The sequence below is a fragment of the Pseudophryne corroboree genome, chromosome 4 (assembly GCF_028390025.1).
Source record: "Pseudophryne corroboree isolate aPseCor3 chromosome 4, aPseCor3.hap2, whole genome shotgun sequence".
In the NCBI taxonomy this organism is placed as follows: Eukaryota; Metazoa; Chordata; class Amphibia; order Anura; family Myobatrachidae; genus Pseudophryne; species Pseudophryne corroboree.
In genome coordinates this window covers 397,245,550-397,264,926 of record NC_086447.1, presented here as the reverse complement: position 1 = coordinate 397,264,926, position 19,377 = coordinate 397,245,550, and the positions used below count along the sequence as shown (strand labels likewise).

Sequence of the window (19,377 nt, the reverse complement as noted above, 5' to 3'; positions counted from 1 at the left end):
CCTATCCAGTTACATCCTCTGTACAGTACACATAACATCACATATTTTGTCTTGCTTTACTGTCATACCCTCCTGACACTTGGCCAACATTGCGGGATGATCATGTCATACAATCTATTAAGAACCTAGCAATCTGGTGGACCATTATGCAATAGGTAGCATCTATCCTTGTGTATCAATGCCTATTTCTCTATCGTCCTAAGTGGATGCTGGGGTTCCTGAAAGGACCATGGGGAATAGCGGCTCCGCAGGAGACAGGGCACAAAAAAGTAAAGCTTTTACCAGATCAGGTGGTGTGCACTGGCTCCTCCCCCTATGACCCTCCTCCAGACTCCAGTTAGATTTTGTGCCCGAACGAGAAGGGTGCAATCTAGGTGGCTCTCCTAAAGAGCTGCTTAGAGAAAGTTTAGCTTAGGTTTTTTACTTTACAGTGAGTCCTGCTGGCAACAGGATCACTGCAACGAGGGACTTAGGGGAGAAGTAGTGAACTCACCTGCGTGCAGAGTGGATTTGCTGCTTGGCTACTGGACACTAGCTCCAGAGGGACGATCACAGGTACAGCCTGGATGGTCACCGGAGCCGCGCCGCCGGCCCCCTTGCAGACGCTGAAGAGAGAAGAGGTCCAAAATCGGCGGCTGAAGACTCCTGAGTCTTCATAAAGGTAGCGCACAGCACTGCAGCTGTGCGCCATTTTCCTCTCAGCACACTTCACACAACAGTCACTGAGGGTGCAGAGCGCTGGGGGGGGCGCTCTGAGAGGCAAATAAAAACCTTATTAGAGGCAAAAAATACCTCACATATAGCCCACAGAGGCTATATGGAGATATTTAACCCCTGCCTAACTTCAAAAATAGCGGGAGACGAGCCCGCCGTAAAAGGGGCGGGGCCTATCTCCTCAGCACACAGCGCCATTTTCTCTCACAGAAAAGCTGGAGAGAAGGCTCCCAGGCTCTCCCCTGCACTGCACTACAGAAACAGGGTTAAAACAGAGAGGGGGGGCACTGATTTTGGCGATATTGTATATATATAAAAGATGCTATAAGGGAGAAACACTTATATAAGGTTGTCCCTATATAATTATAGCGTTTTTGGTGTGTGCTGGCAGACTCTCCCTCTGTCTCCCCAAAGGGCTGGTGGGTCCTGTCCTCTGTCAGAGCATTCCCGGTGTGTGTGCTGTGTGTCGGTACGTGTGTGTCGACATGTATGAGGACGATGTTGGTGAGGAGGCGGAGAAATTGCCTGTAATGGTGATGTCACTCTCTAGGGAGTCGACACCGGAATGGATGGCTTATTTAGAGAATTACGTGAGAATGTCAACACGCTGCAAGGTCGGTTGACGACATGAGACGGCCGACAATCTATTAGGACCGGTCCAGGCGTCTCAGAAACACCGTCAGGGGTTTTAAAAACGCCCATTTACCTCAGTCGGTCGACACAGACACAGACACGGACACTGAATACAGTGTCGACGGTGAATAAACAAACGTATTTCTCATTAGGGCCACACGTTAAGGGCAATGAAGGAGGTGTTACGTGTTTCTGATACTACAAGTACCACAAGAAAGGGTATTATGTGGGAGTGGAAAAAACTACCTGTAGTTTTTCCTGAATCAGATAAAATAAAATGAAGTGTGTGATGATGCGTAGGGTTACCCCGATAGCAAATATTGGCGTTATACCCTTTCCCGCCAGAAATTAGGGTACGTTGGGAAACACCCCTTAGGGTGATAAGGCGCTCACACGCTTATCAAGTGGCGTTACCGTCTCCAGATACGGCCGCCCTCAAGGAGCCAGCTGATAGGAAGCTGAAAAAAATATCCTAAAAAGTATATACACACATACGGTGGTTATACTGCGACCAGCGATCGCCATCAGCCTGGAGATGCAGTGCTGGGTTGGCTTGGTCGGATTCCCTGACTGAAAATATTTTATTCATGTAGAGCATTTAATAGGATGCATTCTATATATATGTATGTGAGATGCACAGAGGGATATTTGCTCTCTGGCATCAAGATAAGTGCGTTGTCCATATCTCCCAGAAGATGTCAGGGACACGACAGTGGTCAGGTGATACAGATCCCATACGGCAGATGGAAGTATTGCTGTATAAAGGGAAGGAGTTATTTGGGGGGTCGGTCCATCGGACCTGGGGACCACAGCAACAGCTGGGAAAACCTTTTTTACCCCAAGTTACATCTCAGCTAAAAAAGACACCGTCTTTTCAGCCTCAATCTTTCCTTTCCCATGAGGGCATGCAGGCAAAAGGCCAGTCATATCTGCCCAGACATAGAGGTAAGGGAAGTAGACTGCAGCAGGCAGCCCTTTCCCAGGAAAAGAAGCCCTCCACCGCGTCTGCCAAGTCCTCAGCATGACGCTGGGGCCGTGCAAGCGGACTCAAGGTGGGGGGGTAGTCTCAAGAGTCTCAGGGCGCAGTGGGATCACTCGCAAGTTGACCCCTAGATCGTACGAGTATTATCCCAGGGGTAAAGATTGGAGAGTCGAGACATCTTCTCCTCGCAGGTTCCTGAAGTCTGCTTTACCAACGGCTCCCTCCGACAGGGAGGCAGCATTGGAAACAATTCACAAGCTGTATATCCAGCAGGTGATAATCAAAGTACCCCTCCTACGACAAGGAAAAGGGTATTATTTTTCCACACTATATTGTGGTACTGAAGCCAGACGGCTTGGTGACACATAGTCTAAATCTAAAATGTTTTGAACACTTACATAAAAGGTTCAAATCGAGATAAAGTCACTCAGAGCAGTGATAGCGAACCGGAAAAAAGGGGACTATATGGTGTCCCTGGACATCAAGGATTACCTCCATGTCCAAATTTTGTCCTTCTCATCAAGGGTACCTCTGGTTCGTGGTACAGAACTGTCAATATCAGTTTCAGACGATGCCGTTTGAATTATCCACGGCACCCCGGGCCTTTTTACCAAGGTAATGGCCGAAAAGATGTTTCTTCAAAGAAAAAAGGCATCTAAATTATCCCTTACTTGCACGACCTAAAAAGGGCAAGTTCCAGAGAACAGTTGGAGGTCGGAAGAGCACTATCTAAAGTAGTTCTTCGACGGCACGACTGGATTCTAAATATTCCAAGAATCGCAGCTGTTTTCCGACGATACGTCTGCTGTTCCTAGGGATGATTCTGGACACGGTTCAGAAAAAGGTTTTTCTTCCCGAGGAAAAAGCCAAGGAGTTATCCGACCTGTCAGGAACCTCCTAAAACCAGGAAAGGTGTCTGTACATCAATGCACAAGAGTCCTGGGAAAAATGGTGGCTTTTTACGAAGCAATTCCATTCGGCAGATTCCATGCAAGAATTTTCCAAAGGGATCTGTTGGACAAATGGTCAGGGTCGCATCCTCAGATGCACCTGCGAATAACCCGGTCGCCAAGGACAAGGGTATATCTTCTGTGGTGGTTGCAAAAGGCTCATCTATTGGAGGGCCGCAGATTCGGCATACAGGATTTGATCCTGGTGACCACGGACGCCAGCCTGAGAGGTTGGGGAGCAGTCACACAAGGAAGAAACTTCCAGGGGGTATGGACGAACCTGGAAAAGTCTCTTCACATAAACATTCTGGTACTAAGAGCAATCTAAAATGCTCTAAGCCAGGCGGAACCACTCCTGCAAGGAAAACCGGTGTTGATTCAGTCGGACAACATCACGGCGGTCGCCCATGTAAACAGACAGGGCGGCACAAGAAGCAGGAGTGCAATGGCAGAAGCTGCCAAGATTCTTCGCTGGGCGGAGAATCACGTAATAGCACTGTCAGCAGTGTTCTTCCCGGGCGTGGACAACTGGGAAGCAGACTTCCTCAGCAGACACGATATTCACCCGGGAGAGGGGGGTCTTCATCCAGAAGTCTTCCACATGCTAATAAACTGTTGGGAAAGACCAATGGTAGACATGATGGCGTCTCGCCTCAACAAGAAACTGGACAAGTATTGCGCCAGGTCAAGAGATCCACAGGCAATAGCTGTGGACGCACTGGTAACACCTTGGGTGTACAAATCAGTATATGTGTTTCCTCCTCTGCCTCTCATACCAAAGGTATTGAAGATTATACGGTGAGGAGGAGTAAGAACAATACTAGTGGCTCCGGATGGCCAAGAAGGACTTGGTACCCGGAACTTCAAGAGTTGGTCACGGACGACCCGTGCCCTCTACTTCTGAGAAGGGACCTGCTACAACAGGGTCCCTGTCTCTTTCAAGACTTACCGCGGCTGCGTTTGACGGCATGGCGATTGAACGCCAGATCCTAAAAGGGAAAGGCATTCCAGAAGAAGTCATTCCTACCTTGATTAAGGCAAGGAAGGAAGTCACCGCGAAACATTATCACCGCATTTGGCGAAAATATGTCGCGTGGTGCGAGGATCGGAGTGTTCCGACGGAGGAATTTCAACTGGGTCGTTTCCTACATTTCCTACAATCAGGATTGTCTATGGGTCTCAAATTGAGATCTATTAAGGTTCAAATTTCGGCCCTGTCAATATTCTTCCAAAAAGAATTGGCCTCAGTTCCTGAGGTACAGACTTTTGTTAAAGGAGTACTGCATATACAGCCTCCTGTGGTGCCTCCGGTGGCACCGTGGGATCTAAATGTAGTTTTAGATTTCCTCAAATCCCATTGGTTTGAACCATTGAAAAAGGTGGATTTTAAATATCTCACATGGAAAGTGACTATGTTACTGGCCCTGGCTTCCGCCAGGAGAGTATCTGAATTGGCGGCTTTATCTTATAAAAGCCCTTATCTAATCTTCCATTCGGATAGGGCAGAACTGAGGACTCGTCCGCATTTTCTCCCTAAGGTGGTATCAGCGTTTCACCTGAACCAACCTATTGTGGTGCCTGCGGCCACTGGCGACTTGGAGGACTCCAAGTTGTTGGACGTTGTCAGAGCCTTAAAAATATACATTTCAAGGACGGCTGAAGTCAGAAAATCTGACTCGCTGTTGATACTATATGCACCCAACAAGTTGGGTGCCCCTGCTTCTAAGCAGACGATTGCTCGTTGGATTTGTAACACAATTCAACTTGCTCATTCTGTGGCAGGCCTGCCACAGCCTAAATCTGTTAAGGCCCATTCCACAAGGAAGGTGGGCTCATCTTGGGCGGCTGCCCGAGGGGTCTCGGCATTACAATTCTGTCGAGCAGCTACGTGGTCGGGGGATAACACGTTTGTAAAATTCTACAAATTTGATACCCTGGCAAAAGAGGACTTGGAATTCTCTCATTCGGTGCTGCAGAGTCATCCGCACTCTCCCGCCCGTTTGGGAGCTTTGGTATAATCCCCATGGTCCTTTCAGGAACCCCAGCATCCACTTAGGACGATAGAGAAAATAAGAATTTACTTACCGATAATTCTATTTCTCGGAGTCCGTAGTGGATGCTGGGCGCCCATCCCAAGTGCGGATTATCTGCAATACTGTACATAGTTATTGTTAACAAATTCGGGTTATATTGTTAAGGAGCCATCTTTAAGAGGCTCTTTCTGTTATCATACTGTTAACTGGGTTTAGATCACAAGTTGTACGGTGTGATTGGTGTGGCTGGTATGAGTCTTACCCGGGATTCAAATTGCCTCCCTTATTGTGTACGCTCGTCCGGGCACAGTACCTAACTGGAGTCTGGAGGAGGGTCATAGGGGGAGGAGCCAGTGCACACCACCTGATCTGGTAAAAGCTTTACTTTTTTGTGCCCTGTCTCCTGCGGAGCCGCTATTCCCCATGGTCCTTTCAGGAACCCCAGCATCCACTACGGACTCCGAGAAATAGAATTATCGGTAAGTAAATTCTTATTTTCCCTATAGATTGTAAGCTTGCGAGCAGGGCCTTCCTACCTCTATGTCTGTTTTTACCCAGTTTTGTTCTATTACTGTTTGTTCTAATTGTAATGCGCAACGGAATATGCTGTGCTATGTAAGAAATTGTTAATACACAGCTTGACCCCCTCCCACTTCATAGTATTGCTTGCTGTGACATTGAGACCACCCTCATAGTTTGAGTGTAATTATCTTTTTCTAATGTATTGAGTATTTTTCTATGTATTATATAGGCAATGACACATACATGGAGTTTGAGGCTGCCTTTATTTCAAAAGTTACAATAATATATCTTAAGATTTGATTGTATTATTTTTATTTTGCCTATTTACTGGATGCCCCTAGTTTATGTATATAGGAGTTTATACTCCTAGTTATGCAAAACCAGTCTGTTGAAAGTAGTAGGCAAGCACCAATTACCTCTGGTCAGATTGGACCTTTATGTGTGGGCTTAAAGGCTCTGCATATTGAATCTAAATTGGTTCTAATTCCAAATATGATTAATCCCCATTACTTTGTCACGATATCTTGTAGGCACATAACACTGCTAGTAAGATAGTATTGTCTATTGTCTGTGATCTGTGTCATATTTAGTCATACACGTGTGGCCAAGTCTGAAAGATCCACCCAATCTAGGCTCATGCATATGAACTGGGTAAGATCCGGCTCCCTCAGGTCTAACAGCCAGATCACTTCCAGGTTTTGGGACTATAAAATATAACTTTTATTGATATCTATAATTGGGGTGATTTACTACCAGACAATGCAGAAACCTGCGTCTTCCTTCTTTTGTAAAGCCCCATACATACTAAACACCCTACCAACACCGATATTGGAAGAGGCTTGGACCCGGCTGGGGTGCATACACACTTGAAGGGAAGGGAGCAACGGCTGGGGAGGGGGCGGTGGGGGGGGACGACTACGCCCATGTTGCAGCTGCAGCATAACTGTTGTTAACGAGGACCTACCTCATCTATACATGTTCAGACTAGGGAGGGGGGCGTTAATGACATTGAGTGTACACACTAGAAGAGGTTGTAAAAGATCTCGCTCAGAATGGCCCTTCTGAGCGATATCTTTTATTTTCTCGTCTACTGTGTATGGGCCTTAAGGTCACACAAGTCTTTTGCAAAGACATACAAGATGCTTGGCAGGCCTTGATAATAACATTTAAGGACATTGTAACCAGTCTATTCTTCAACACCCTTAGTAGAAATGGCTGATAACAATGAACAATGCCTTGCACTTGTCAGCAAAGCTAATAGAAATAGCAAGTCAAACATCTCAGGGTATTGTAAATAAACATAGTAGCACTTCTATATAGGCAAGGACTAGGCTTACTGCCTGTTTAATACCTGAATGAGGATCAAATCAATAGGAAAAGTCTGAGATAGTTTGGTTAATGGAGGGTAAACGTAATACAAATGGGTAGGCACTGGCAGGCAGAGTTTTATATATATTTATTTTATTTATTACCAGTTATTTATATAGCGCACACATATTCGCAGCGCTTTACAGAAAGAATATTTGGCCATTCACATCAGTCCCTGCCCCAGTGGAGCTTACAATCTATATTCCCTACTACATGTACACACACACATTCACACTAGGCTTAACTTTTGTTGGGATCCAATTATTGTGGGAGGAAACCGGAGTACCCGGGGGAAACCCACGCAAGTACAGGGAGAATATACATACTCCACACAGTGAGAGCCATGGTGGGAATTGAATCCATGACCTCAGTGCTGTGAGGCCCTAGCTGACTTTAGCTGAATTTTTAACATGTTGGCAGGCCACTGGGTGCTGTGACTGCAGTTGTGATCTGTTGCCTGTTGTGATGTGAATAAGTCAAGGTTAAGACCAGACACTCCAAATTGTTCTGACATTATTTGGAAAACCAAAGCCTAGTGAGAATTGTCTGTGAACCAGTCTTACGGTGATGGCACAATGATGAATATTCTGCAGTGTCCAAAATCCATAAAATCAACTTTTTACACACAAATCAGTGCCAAATGCAGCATATTGAGGTATTTGTCACTTAGGCCAAGCATCTCATAGTCACACAGGAAAGTCATTATTCTGCATGAAAACCATTATGGGTCCACACATTCCACCCAACAATATCCATGAGTGCTGTAATGTTTACATTGCCCATATTAATCAACATCATTAGTATAATAAATAGACACTTATTATTGAGACCATTGAGAAATACAGTACAACTGTGACTTGAGACTCACTTGTTTGTGCTTTTTCCAAGCATTGCTGTCAGTCAGCTATATTCCACTGTGATGTTTGTGTAGCCTTGTCTTTTCTAGTATATATATTTTGTGTATTAGTGTGTCTGGCATGCATCTGTAGTTTTGCCCATCTGCTGATTCTAGTAATAAACATGTTCTTAGAGCAATTATTGTTGTATTAAAGAGACTCTTCCATATCAGACAGACTGGGAATGAGTGATACTGGCTGGCATGCTGAAAGCTGATAGAGGCTACCAGCAGATATCATTGATGAGAATTTGATCATTATTGTACTAATATTCCTAATAATTACCCTTTAGATGTACAGGGCTGTCTTAACAGGATTGTAGGCACTGAGCAAAGCAAATAATTGGGGCCCCTTCCCACCCATTCATTGGAATAAATAATAATAATAATAATAATAATAATAATAATAATAATTGTAAAAAAATAATCACTTAACATCTCCTGCAGTCCAAGGTCATATTTCAGCATGCATCTATACCAGGCATTCCCAACCGCGGTCCTCAAGGCACACCAACAGTGCAGGTTTTAGTGATATCCAGGCTTCAGCACAGGTGGTTAAATCAAAATAACTGAGGTACTAATTAAGTCACCTGTGTTCAAGCCTGGATATCACTAAAACCAGGACTGTTAGTGTGCCTTGAGGACCGCGGTTGGGAAACACTGATCTATACAGTGGATGGGGCTTTCAGCACTCTGATTAGTGGATAGCTTGAGGCATCCACCAATCAGCATGCTGATACCCATTCAGAGGCTGCAGGCTGGGAGACAAGTAGTGAATGCTGCCTGGCTGTTCTAATTGCATGTAATTCAATCAGAGCAGCATGGTGGCATTCTGTACCTGCCTCTCATGAATCTCGGGAGGCACAAGCCTAGAGGAGCAGATGCCCCCCAGTCCAGCCTGCCCCTGTTTGAAATGCACCTAGAATTGTGACATAGACTGGCTTCCCCCTTGGCAAAAATTGTTTTGGGTGAATTGACTATAATCCCCTCACATGCCCAAACATAATGTTTATAATGTGTGTAGTACAGTATGTACATGATTCATAAAAATGTAAACTCCACATAATCTTGATGTCACAGTCTGACTGAAATGTGTCATTGGGGGGAATTACTGTAAATAATGTGATGAAGACACATCATGGCCAGTATTCTCGCACCCTATACAGATATAAAGGAAAATGAGTGAAGATTGTCTACAGCTATAGACAGTAATATGTGCAGCTGTTCACATTGATCAAATTCCTCCCATTGTTTTCCTGTCTGTCTTTCAGGTTTGGATCAAACAGATTTTTGTTATAAGTTTCATTTACTGTCACTTTTCAAAGCCGCCCACGTCTGTGGCGGTTGTAGCTTCTTGATTTAAAAGGTCAAAAATATCAAATACAAAATAAACCTGGTTTTGTATTTAATATTCTTCTATTCTTCTCCCTTTAAATCCAGCATCCAAAACTATCAAATACATGGAGATATGTGTGCTGCTTTGGACAAGCGCTGCTTAGTAAATTTACCCCTGTCTAAAAACATATCTTTCTCTAACGTCCTAGTGGATGCTGGGGACTCCGTCAGGACCATGGGGAATAGCGGGCTCCGCAGGAGACAGGGCACATCTAAAAAGCTTTTTAGGTCACATGGTGTGTACTGGCTCCTCCCCCTATGACCCTCCTCCAAGCCTCAGTTAGGTTTTTGTGCCCGTCCGAGAAGGGTGCAAACTGGATGGCTCTCTTAAGGAGCTGTTTAGTAAAGTTTTTTTTTAGGTTTCTAATCAGTGATTCCTGCTGGCGACAGGATCACTGCAACGAGGGACTTAGGGGAGAGACTTGCAACTCACCTGCGTGCAGGAGGATTGAAGTTTTAGGCTACTGGACACTGAGCTCCAGAGGGAGTCGGAACACAGGTCAGCCTGGGGTTCGTCCCGGAGCCGCGCCGCCGATCCCCCTTACAGACGCTGAAGAAAGACGGCGGAACGGAGGTCCGGAAACAGGCGGCAGAAGACTTCACAGTCTTCAGAGAGGTAGCGCACAGCACTGCAGCTGTGCGCCATTGTTGCTACACGGCTCACTGACACGGTCACGGAGGGTGCAGGGCGCTGCTGGGGGCGCCCTGGGCAGCAATATAAATACCTATTTGGCAAAAAAATACATCACATATAGCCATTAAGGCTATATGTATGTATTTAACCCAGGCCAGTTTTCCTAATAACCGGGAGAAAAGCCCGCCGTGAAAGGGGCGGAGCTTATTCTCCTCAGCACTCAGCGCCATTTTCCTGACCAGCTCCGCTGGTGAGGAAGGCTCCCACTCTCCCCTGCACTACAGAAACAGGGTTAAAGAGAAGGGGGGCATAAATTGGCGATATAATTATATATTAAGAGCCCATATATAGAAACAACACCTTCTAGGGTTGTTATATACATTATGGCGCTTTTGGTGTGTGCTGGCAAACTCTCCCTCTGTCTCCCCAAAGGGCTAGTGGGTCCTGTCCTCTATCAGAGCATTCCCTGTATGTGTGTGCTGTAGGTCGGTACGTGTGTGTCGACATGTATGAGGAAAATGTTGGTGAGGAGACGGAGAAAATTGCCTGTAATGGTGATGTCACTCTCTAGGGAGTCGACACCAGAATGGATGGCTTACTTATGGAATTACGTGATAATGTCAACACGCTGCAAGCCGGTTGACGACATGAGACAGCCGGCGGACAAATTAGTATCGGTCCAGGCGTCTCAGACACCGTCAGGGGCTTGTAAAAACGCCCATTTACCTCAGTCGGTCGACAGACACTGACACGGACACTGACCCCAGTGTCGACGGTGAAGAAACAAACGTATTTTTCCTTTAGGGCCACAAGTTACATGTTAAGGGCAATGAAGGAGGTGTTACGTATTTCTGATACCACAAGTACCACAAATAAGGGTATTTTGTAGGGTGGGAATAAACTACCTGTAGTTTTGCCTGAATCAGATAAATTAAATGAAGCACCTTAGGGTGGACAAGGCGCTCACACGCATATAAAAAACATGGCGTTACCGTTTCCAGATACGGCCGCCCTCAAGGAGCCAGCTGATAGGAAGCTGAAAAATATCATAACAGTATATACACACATACTGGTGTTATACTACGACCAGCAATCGCCTCAGCCTGGATGTGCAGCGCTGAGGGGGCTTGGTCGGATTTCCTGACTGAAAATTTTGATACCCTTGACAGGGACAGGATTTTATTGTCTATAGAGCATTTTAGGGATGCATTTCTATATATGTGTGATGCGCAGAGGCATATTTGCATTCTGGCATCAAAGAGTAAATGTGATGTACATATCTGCCAGACGAAGACACGACAGTGGTCAGGTGAGGCAGATTCCAGACGGCATATGGAAGTATTGCCGTATAAAGGGGCGGTCCATTGGACCTGGTGGCCATGGCAACAGCTGAAAAATCCACCTTTTGTTACCCCGAGTCACATATTGGCAGAAAAGGACACAGTCTTTTCAGTCTCAGTCCTTTCGTCCCCATACGGGCAGGCGGGCGAAGGCCAGTCATATCTGCCCAGGGGGAGAGGAAAGGGAAGAAGACTGCAGCAAGCAGATCATTCCCAGGAACAGAAGCTCCTCACGGCTTCTGCCAAGTCCGCAGCATAACGCTGGGGCCGTACAAGCGGACTCAGGTGCGGTAGGGGGTCATCTCAAGAGTTTCAGCAACACTCGCAAGGGAACTCCGGGATCCTACATGTAATATCCCAGGTGTACATTGGAAATTCGAGACGTCTCCCCCTCACACAATTCACAGGCTGTATTCCCAGCAGGTGATAATCAAAGTACCCTTCTTACAACAAGGAAGGGGGTAGTATTCCACACTATATTGTGGTACTGAAGCCAACCGGCTCGGTGAGATCTGAAATATTTGAACACTTACATACAAGCGTTCAAATCAAGATGGAGTCACTCGGAGCAGTGATAGCGAACCAGGAAGAAGGGGACGATATGATGTCACTGGATATCAGGGACGTTTACCTACAGGTCCAAATTTGCCCTTCTCACCAAGGGTACTTCAGGTTCCTGGTACAGAACTGTCACTATCAGTTCAGACGCTGCCGTTTGGATGGTCCACGGCGCCCCGGGTCTTTACCAAGGTAATGGCCGGAATGATGATTTTTCTTAAAAGAAACATGGACGCTTTCCTGATAAGGGCAAGGTCCAGAGAACAGTTGGAGGTCGGAGTAGCACTATCTTAAGTAGTTCTACGACAGCACGAGTGGATTCTAAATATTCCAAAATCGCAGCTTTTTCCGACGACACGTCTACTGTTCCTAGGGAAGATTCTGGACACAGTCCAGAAAAACGTGTTTCTCCCAGTGGAGAAAACCAGGGAGTTATCCGAGCTAATCGGGATCCTCCTAAAACCAGGAAAAGTGTCAGTGCATCATTGCACAAGAGTCCTGGTAAAAATGGTGGCTTATTACGAAGCAATTCCATTCGGCAGATTTCCCGCAAGAACTCTTCAGTGGGATCTGCTGGACAAATGGTCCGGATCGCATCCTCAGATGCATCAGCGGATAACCCTATATCCAAGGAAAAGGGTGTCTCTCCTGTGGTGATTACAGAGTGCTCATCTTCTAGAGGGCCGCAGATTCGGCATTCAGGATTGGATGCCGGTGACCACGGAGGCCAGCCTGAGAGGCTGGGGAACAGTCACACAGGGAAAAAATTTCCAGGGAAGTGTGATTAAGTCTGGAGAATTCTCTCCGCATAAATAAGCTTAGAGCAAATTTATAATGCTCTAAACTTAGCTAGACCTCTGCTTCAAGGTCAGCCGGTATTGATCCAGTGGGATAACATCATGGCAGTCGCCCACGTAAACAGAAGGGCGGCACAAGAAGCAGGAGGGCAGTGAAAACTGCAAGGATTTTTCGCTAGGCGGAAAATCATGTGATAGCACTGTCAGCAGTGTTCTTTCCGGGAGTGGACGACTGGGAAGCAGACTTCCTCAGCAGGCATGACCTCCACCCGGGAGAGTGGAAACTTCATAGGGAAGTTTTTCAACATGATTGTGGACCGTTGGCAAAGACCAAAGGTGGACATGATGGCGTCCCGCCCGAACAAAAACGGGACAGGTATTCCGCCAGGTCATGAGACCTTCAGGCGATAGCTGTGGATGTTCTGGTAACACCGTGGGTGTACTAGTCTGTGTATGTGTTCCCTCCTCTGTTTCTCATAACCAGGGTATTGAGAATTATAAGACATAGAGGAGTATGAACTATACTAGTGGCTCCGGATTGGCCAAGAGGGACTTGGTACCCGGAACTTCAAGAAATGCTCACAGAGGACTAAGGGCCTGGGGAGCTAAGAAGGGACTTGATTCAGCAAGTACCATGTCTATTCCAAGACTTACCGCGGCTGCGTTTGACGGCATGGCGGTTGAATGCCGGATCCTGAGGGGAAAAGGCATTCCATAAGAGGTCATACCTACCCTGGTCAAAGCCAGGAAGGAGGTGACCGCACAACGTCATCACCACATGTGGTGAAAATATGTTGCGTGGGTGAGGCCAGGAAGGCTCCACAACGGCAATTCAACTAGGTCGATTTCTACACTTCCTGAAAACAGGAGTGTTTTGGACCTCAAATTGGGGTTCATTAACATTTAAATTTCGGCCCTGTAGATTTTCTTCCAGAAAGAATTGACTTCAGTTCCTGAAGTCCAGATTGTAAAGGATGTATTGCATATACAGCTTTTTTGTGCCCCTAGGGGCACCGTGAGATCTCAACATAGTGTTGGGATTTCTTAAAATCATATTGGTTTGAACCGCTCAAATCTGTGGATTTGAAATATCTCACATGGAAAGTGACCATGCTGTTGACAAATATCTCACATGGGAAGTGACCATGTTGTTAGCCCTGGCCTCGGCCAGGCGATTGTCAGAATGGGCGGCTTTGTCTTACAAAAGCCCATATTAAAATTTTCCATTTGAACAGGACAGAACTGGGACTCGTCTCCAGTTTCTTCATGAAGGGGTGTCAGCGTTTTCACCTGAAACAACCTCTTGTGGTGCCTGCGGCTACTAGGGACTTGGAGGACTCCAAGTTACTAGACGTGGTCAGGGCCCTAAAAATATATATATATATATATAGTTAGGACGGCTGGAGTCAGAAAGTCTGACTTGCTGTTTATACTGTATACACCCAACAAGCTGGGTGCTCATGCTTCTAAGCAGTCTATTGCACGCTGGATTTGTAGTACAATTCAGCTTGCACATTCTGTGGCAGGCCTGCCACAGACGAAATATGTAGATGCCCATTCCACAAGGAAGGTGGGCTCATCCTGGGCGGCTGCCCGAGGAGTCTCGGCATTACAACTTTGCCGAGCAGCTACGTGGTCAGGGGAGAACACGTTTGTAAAATTTTACAAATTTTGATACTCTGGCTAAGGAGGACCTGGAGTTCTCTCATTCGGTGCTGCAGAGTCATCCGCACTCTCCCGCCCGTTTGGGAGCTTTGGTATAATCCCCATGGTCCTGACGGAGTCCCCAGCATCCACTAGGACGTTAGAGAAAATAAGAATTTACTTACCGATAATTCTATTTCTCGTAGTCCGTAGTGGATGCTGGGCGCCCATCCCAAGTGCGGATTGTCTGCAATGCTTGTACATAGTTATTGTTACAAAAATCGGGTTATTACTATTGTTGTGAGCCATCTTTTCGGAGGCTACTTCGTTTTGTTATCATACTGTTAACTGGGTTCAGATCACAAGTTGTACGGTGTGATTGGTGTGGCTGGTATGAGTCTTACCCGGGATTCAAGATCCTTCCTTATTGTGTACGCTCGTCCGGGCACAGTACCTAACTGAGGCTTGGAGGAGGGTCATAGGGGGAGGAGCCAGTACACACCATGTGACCTAAAAAGCTTTTTAGATGTGCCCTGTCTCCTGCGGAGCCCGCTATTCCCCATGGTCCTGACGGAGTCCCCAGCATCCACTACGGACTACGAGAAATAGAATTATCGGTAAGTAAATTCTTATTTTTAAAATAGGCCAAAGAAGTAAGCACATCAAAATAGTGCAGCTTTAAATGTTTTGATTAAAGGAATGAACTGTAAGTTATATCTCATCAGAAAGAGGTTCAACTACTGCTTTTAGAAACACAACTGTAAAGTCTGTTACTATTTTGTGGCCTGCCTTTCTGTAGTACATGTATATTTAAGGTGGGATAGCATTAGTTTCTATTTTATGCTGTAGAATGCAAGTTGATTTAATTCTTGCATACAGTAGTTTCACATTTCCTGTATACTATGTAAAACACTACTTTATTTTAGTCCCCTATTCAACGTACAGTGCCCTCGCCCCTCTCTCACTCTTTTCTGTCACTTCCTTTTTGCCCTTTTTGCCCTTTTTGCATCTTATGTTTTTTTGTTAAACCACTTTCCTTTTCTTTCCAGATGAAAGAGACAAAGTTCAGAAGAAAACATTTACTAAATGGATTAACCAGCACCTAATGAAGGTGAGTAACAGTTAAAAATTTGCAGTAAGGTATATTTTATGTGTACTGTGGTTATTATTCTGCCATCTATTATCCCACATATCTTACTTTTGCTCATTTATACTTCGAACTTCTCTCAGCCTTATGTTTGTTTTTCGCTATTCACATAGGGGTATATTCAATTAAAGTCGAAAGCTGTCGTCTGTCGAAATGACTGCAGTTTTCGACTTTTTAAGGTCGAATCGTGATTCGACCTATTCAATATGTTCCAAAATTTTTCGACAAGTCGAATTCATCAATGTGGATCGCCGGAATAGCTGCTGATCCACGTGCTTGTATCGAAAAGTTTTGGCCCCCTTTTCGACCATCTCAGTCCGACATAAACAAATGTCGGACTGAGATGAGGGATTACAGCAGGAGGGGGAGGGGGGGCAGCCGCAGGGGGGGGGGGGGGCATATAGAGGAGATCAGCGCTACAGTAGCGCTGCAGCAGGATGTCACACAGCCGCGCCGCACACGACAGCTTCCACGCTTGCTGGAGCCGGGTGGACACTGCCGTGAGGTCGGGCGGCTGTGTGACATCCTCCTGCAGCGCTACTGTAGCGCTGCTCTCCTCCGTCTGCCGGCGGCTGTCCCCGCTGGTCTCCCGCGCGACTCTCCTCCTCCTCTGGGTCCCTCATCTCAATTCGACTTGAAAAAGTCGAATTGAGATGAGATTGAATAGGGGTTGTCGGATCCATTCCGACAAATGCATGTCGGAATGGATCCGACGCTAATTGAATATACCCCATACTCTCATTCAATATAGCAAAGGGAACCCTTGATTCAGATGCTTAAAAAAAAAACATTTCATAAATCAGTGAAAGTATTATTCTGTATTTTTCAGGGACATAGTATTGGCGCATGCCAAAGTCCACTTTATATGCTCCATGTCACTAAATATAAATGTATAGATAATAATATGATACAAGGGGCCTGATTCAGTAAGGATTGCAAATACAAAACTGCTCACAGCAATGCAGGAAGAGATGCTTACCACCTCCTGCCTGCATTTGCAATGCAATTGTCGCTATGTTCCTCTGCGACGGCAGACTAATTAAGCTTCAGCTTATTCAGCCTTGCCGGCGCAGTGCGGCTTGGCGGGGCAAAGGAAACTGCGCAACTCCCAAAAAAAGGGAGATCGCAGGAACCGTTCTGCACATGCGCTGGGAAACTGCGCGTACGATTGCTTCAGTGATCCATAATGAATCATCCCCAATGTATAGAACAGAGGTTCTCAAACTTGGTCCTCAACGCACCCCAATGGTCCAGGTTTTAGGCCAGGGATGGGGAACCTTCAGCTCTCCAGCTGTTGTTGAACTACACATCCCAGCATGCCCTGCAACAGTTTTAGCATGGACAGATAGCAAAACTTCAGCAAGGCATGCTCGTACGTGTAGTTCAACAACAGCTGGAGGGCCGAAGGTTCCTCATCTCTGTTTTAGGTCATAGCTCTGCAAACTCGGTCCTCATTACCCCGCACAGTGCATGTTTTGCAGGTCTCCTCACAGAATCTCAAGTGAAATAATGAACTCCACCTGCGGACCTTTTAAAATGTGTCTGTGAGTAATTAATACACCTGTGCACCTGCTGGGTTACCTGTAAAACATGCACTGTGTGGGGTAATGAGGACCGAGTTTACAGACCTATGTTTTAGGTATATCCATGGTTCAGCACAGATGGTTAAATCAAGTTGACTGAGGTGTTAATTAAGTCACCTGTGGCCAAGCATGGATAAACTGAAAATCTGTACTGTTGGGGTGCCTTGAGGACCGCGTTTGGGAACCTTTGGTGTAGAATATGATGAATTGTTCTGTGCAAATTGTCAGTAAGAATAATACTGACCTATCACTAAATTTATTGTCAAAGGTCAATTCATTCAGGTTCATGTCTGCCTTTGAAATTAGGGCTATTTAGTTTTCCTTATATGAGCAAGTGATATTATGTAGGCAGAGCTGGCTGTGATTTTGAATACAAGATCTCCTAATTGTTTTTAAATAAGTAGCATAAAATATGATTTTTCTTTTTCATGAGATAGAATGAAAGTAATAACCTGTATTGTGCAGGGTACTGTGTGTTCTGTTATTGGTGAGACTGGGAAGTCTGCAAGAAGTAACTTGATGAGCACTGCTGTGTGCATAGGAAGATGACTCAGGGGATGCTGTCATTGGCATTCCCTCTCTATATTTATTGTTAGTACACACTTATATTTGGTAACCACTGCCAAGCTGGCTCCCAGCAGATATGTGTTTTACATTAGGACAAATCAAGCAGCGACTAGTCATAAAATGGAAAAAAAGAACACATTAATTTTTAAATAGCAGTTTGTGAAGACATGAGCACCAGTTATGGTATGAATAAAGGAACAAAATAAAATGTAAGTTGCTCAAATCAATTAGGAAGTACAATTCAGGTGCATGAAAGGGAGGGGGTAGTCTGGCTAGAAATACATTGGGGATAAACCCCTGGTGTCCCCCAGCACACCGAGCTGTACCTGTACCAAGACATGAAAGACTATATATATATATACATATAATAGAAATCCAGAGGTCTTAGTTACATACAGTTTGCAAACGTATGATAAGCCACCAGGCCCCGACAAGGCTCCTCTGATGCTGGTGGTCCCTATCTCTAGGTCTGGGCCCGGGGTGCAGGACCCCACAAACCGGCAAAGGCCAGCTACCCCAGGGCAGCACAACGCGAGAAGGTAAAGTGTTAGTATGTGTTAATAAAAGGAAAACAAAATCTATATACAAAAATTAATATACTAGTGAGAGTGTAATTAAAAGACCAGAAGGATTAATAAATGTGTTAAGGGGGTGCTAAATAAGATCTTGCAGTGTGCTACCCCAGAGCAGCCCAGCCCCACCAATCCAGGGGGAACCGCACCCCAGACCCACCCCAGGTACTAATAATAATAATAACAACCCTTCCGGGTAATATATCAGTATACCGACATCGGCATCCCAAGCGGTGGAATGCTGGCAGGGGGGCAAGCACAACTAAGCCCCTTGCGGGCTCAGTGGTGAGCTTTGCTCGCCACAGGTTCAATTCTCCCTCTATGGGTGTCATGGACACCCATAAAGGGGGAATAACCTACCTCGCCGGTATACCGGCGCTGTATGGTGCCCCTGTCGGGATCCCAGCCTCTGTATTGTGACCCCCCCTGGGATCCCGATGATCGGTATGCTAAATGCATACCCCCTTGGCTGCCCCCAGCATGTGAGTAAATGGTTGCAGATTTTTCTGCGACAGCAAAATCTGCATTCATCTCTGAATAGCCCCATATATCATTCATAGCTCAAATGAACAATATATCATTCTAGTGTGTACCCAGTCTGACTTTCAAGACCTATAAGTTACATACAGTAAATGCTGTGTGTGTCTGTAACCCTGGTTCATTTACTGATTGTAACTTGTTATATGTAGCAGCAGGTGTCCCCAGTCTCTTTACTGATTTTAGTCTGTCTACAGTGTGACTGGGTGTTCCTGGTCCTTTAACATATACTAAAATATAGTGCAGTGACAAGCTTTCATTAATCCTAACAATAATTAATCGATGACCCATGCTATGACCCCAGCTGGTCAGCATGATACTCACTCCCCTTATGCCTTTACTGTTTCTCTTTTTTGACCCAGGAGAATTCTGAATGTGAACAGGACAATCAGTTGCATTGAATATTCTGTATTCAGTGTAAAATTCATGAATATGCTGTCTCCAGTGTAAAGTTCTTAGGGAGTTACACCTCAAGAAAATAGCCAAGTCTGGTCCATAGAGGAAAA

The 19,377-nt window shown here is 45.6% G+C and overlaps 1 protein-coding gene across 1 annotated transcript in view; it reads left to right on the top strand.

The window, feature by feature from the left end:
• The window catches only part of DST (dystonin), a 1,076,884-nt gene that overhangs the window by 370,392 nt on the left and 687,115 nt on the right, over positions 1-19,377 (top strand). Inside the window, exon 5 of the mRNA XM_063919308.1 lies at positions 15,515-15,576. Coding sequence (XP_063775378.1) covers positions 15,515-15,576 — 62 coding nt within the window. The remainder of the gene's footprint in view (positions 1-15,514; positions 15,577-19,377) is intronic.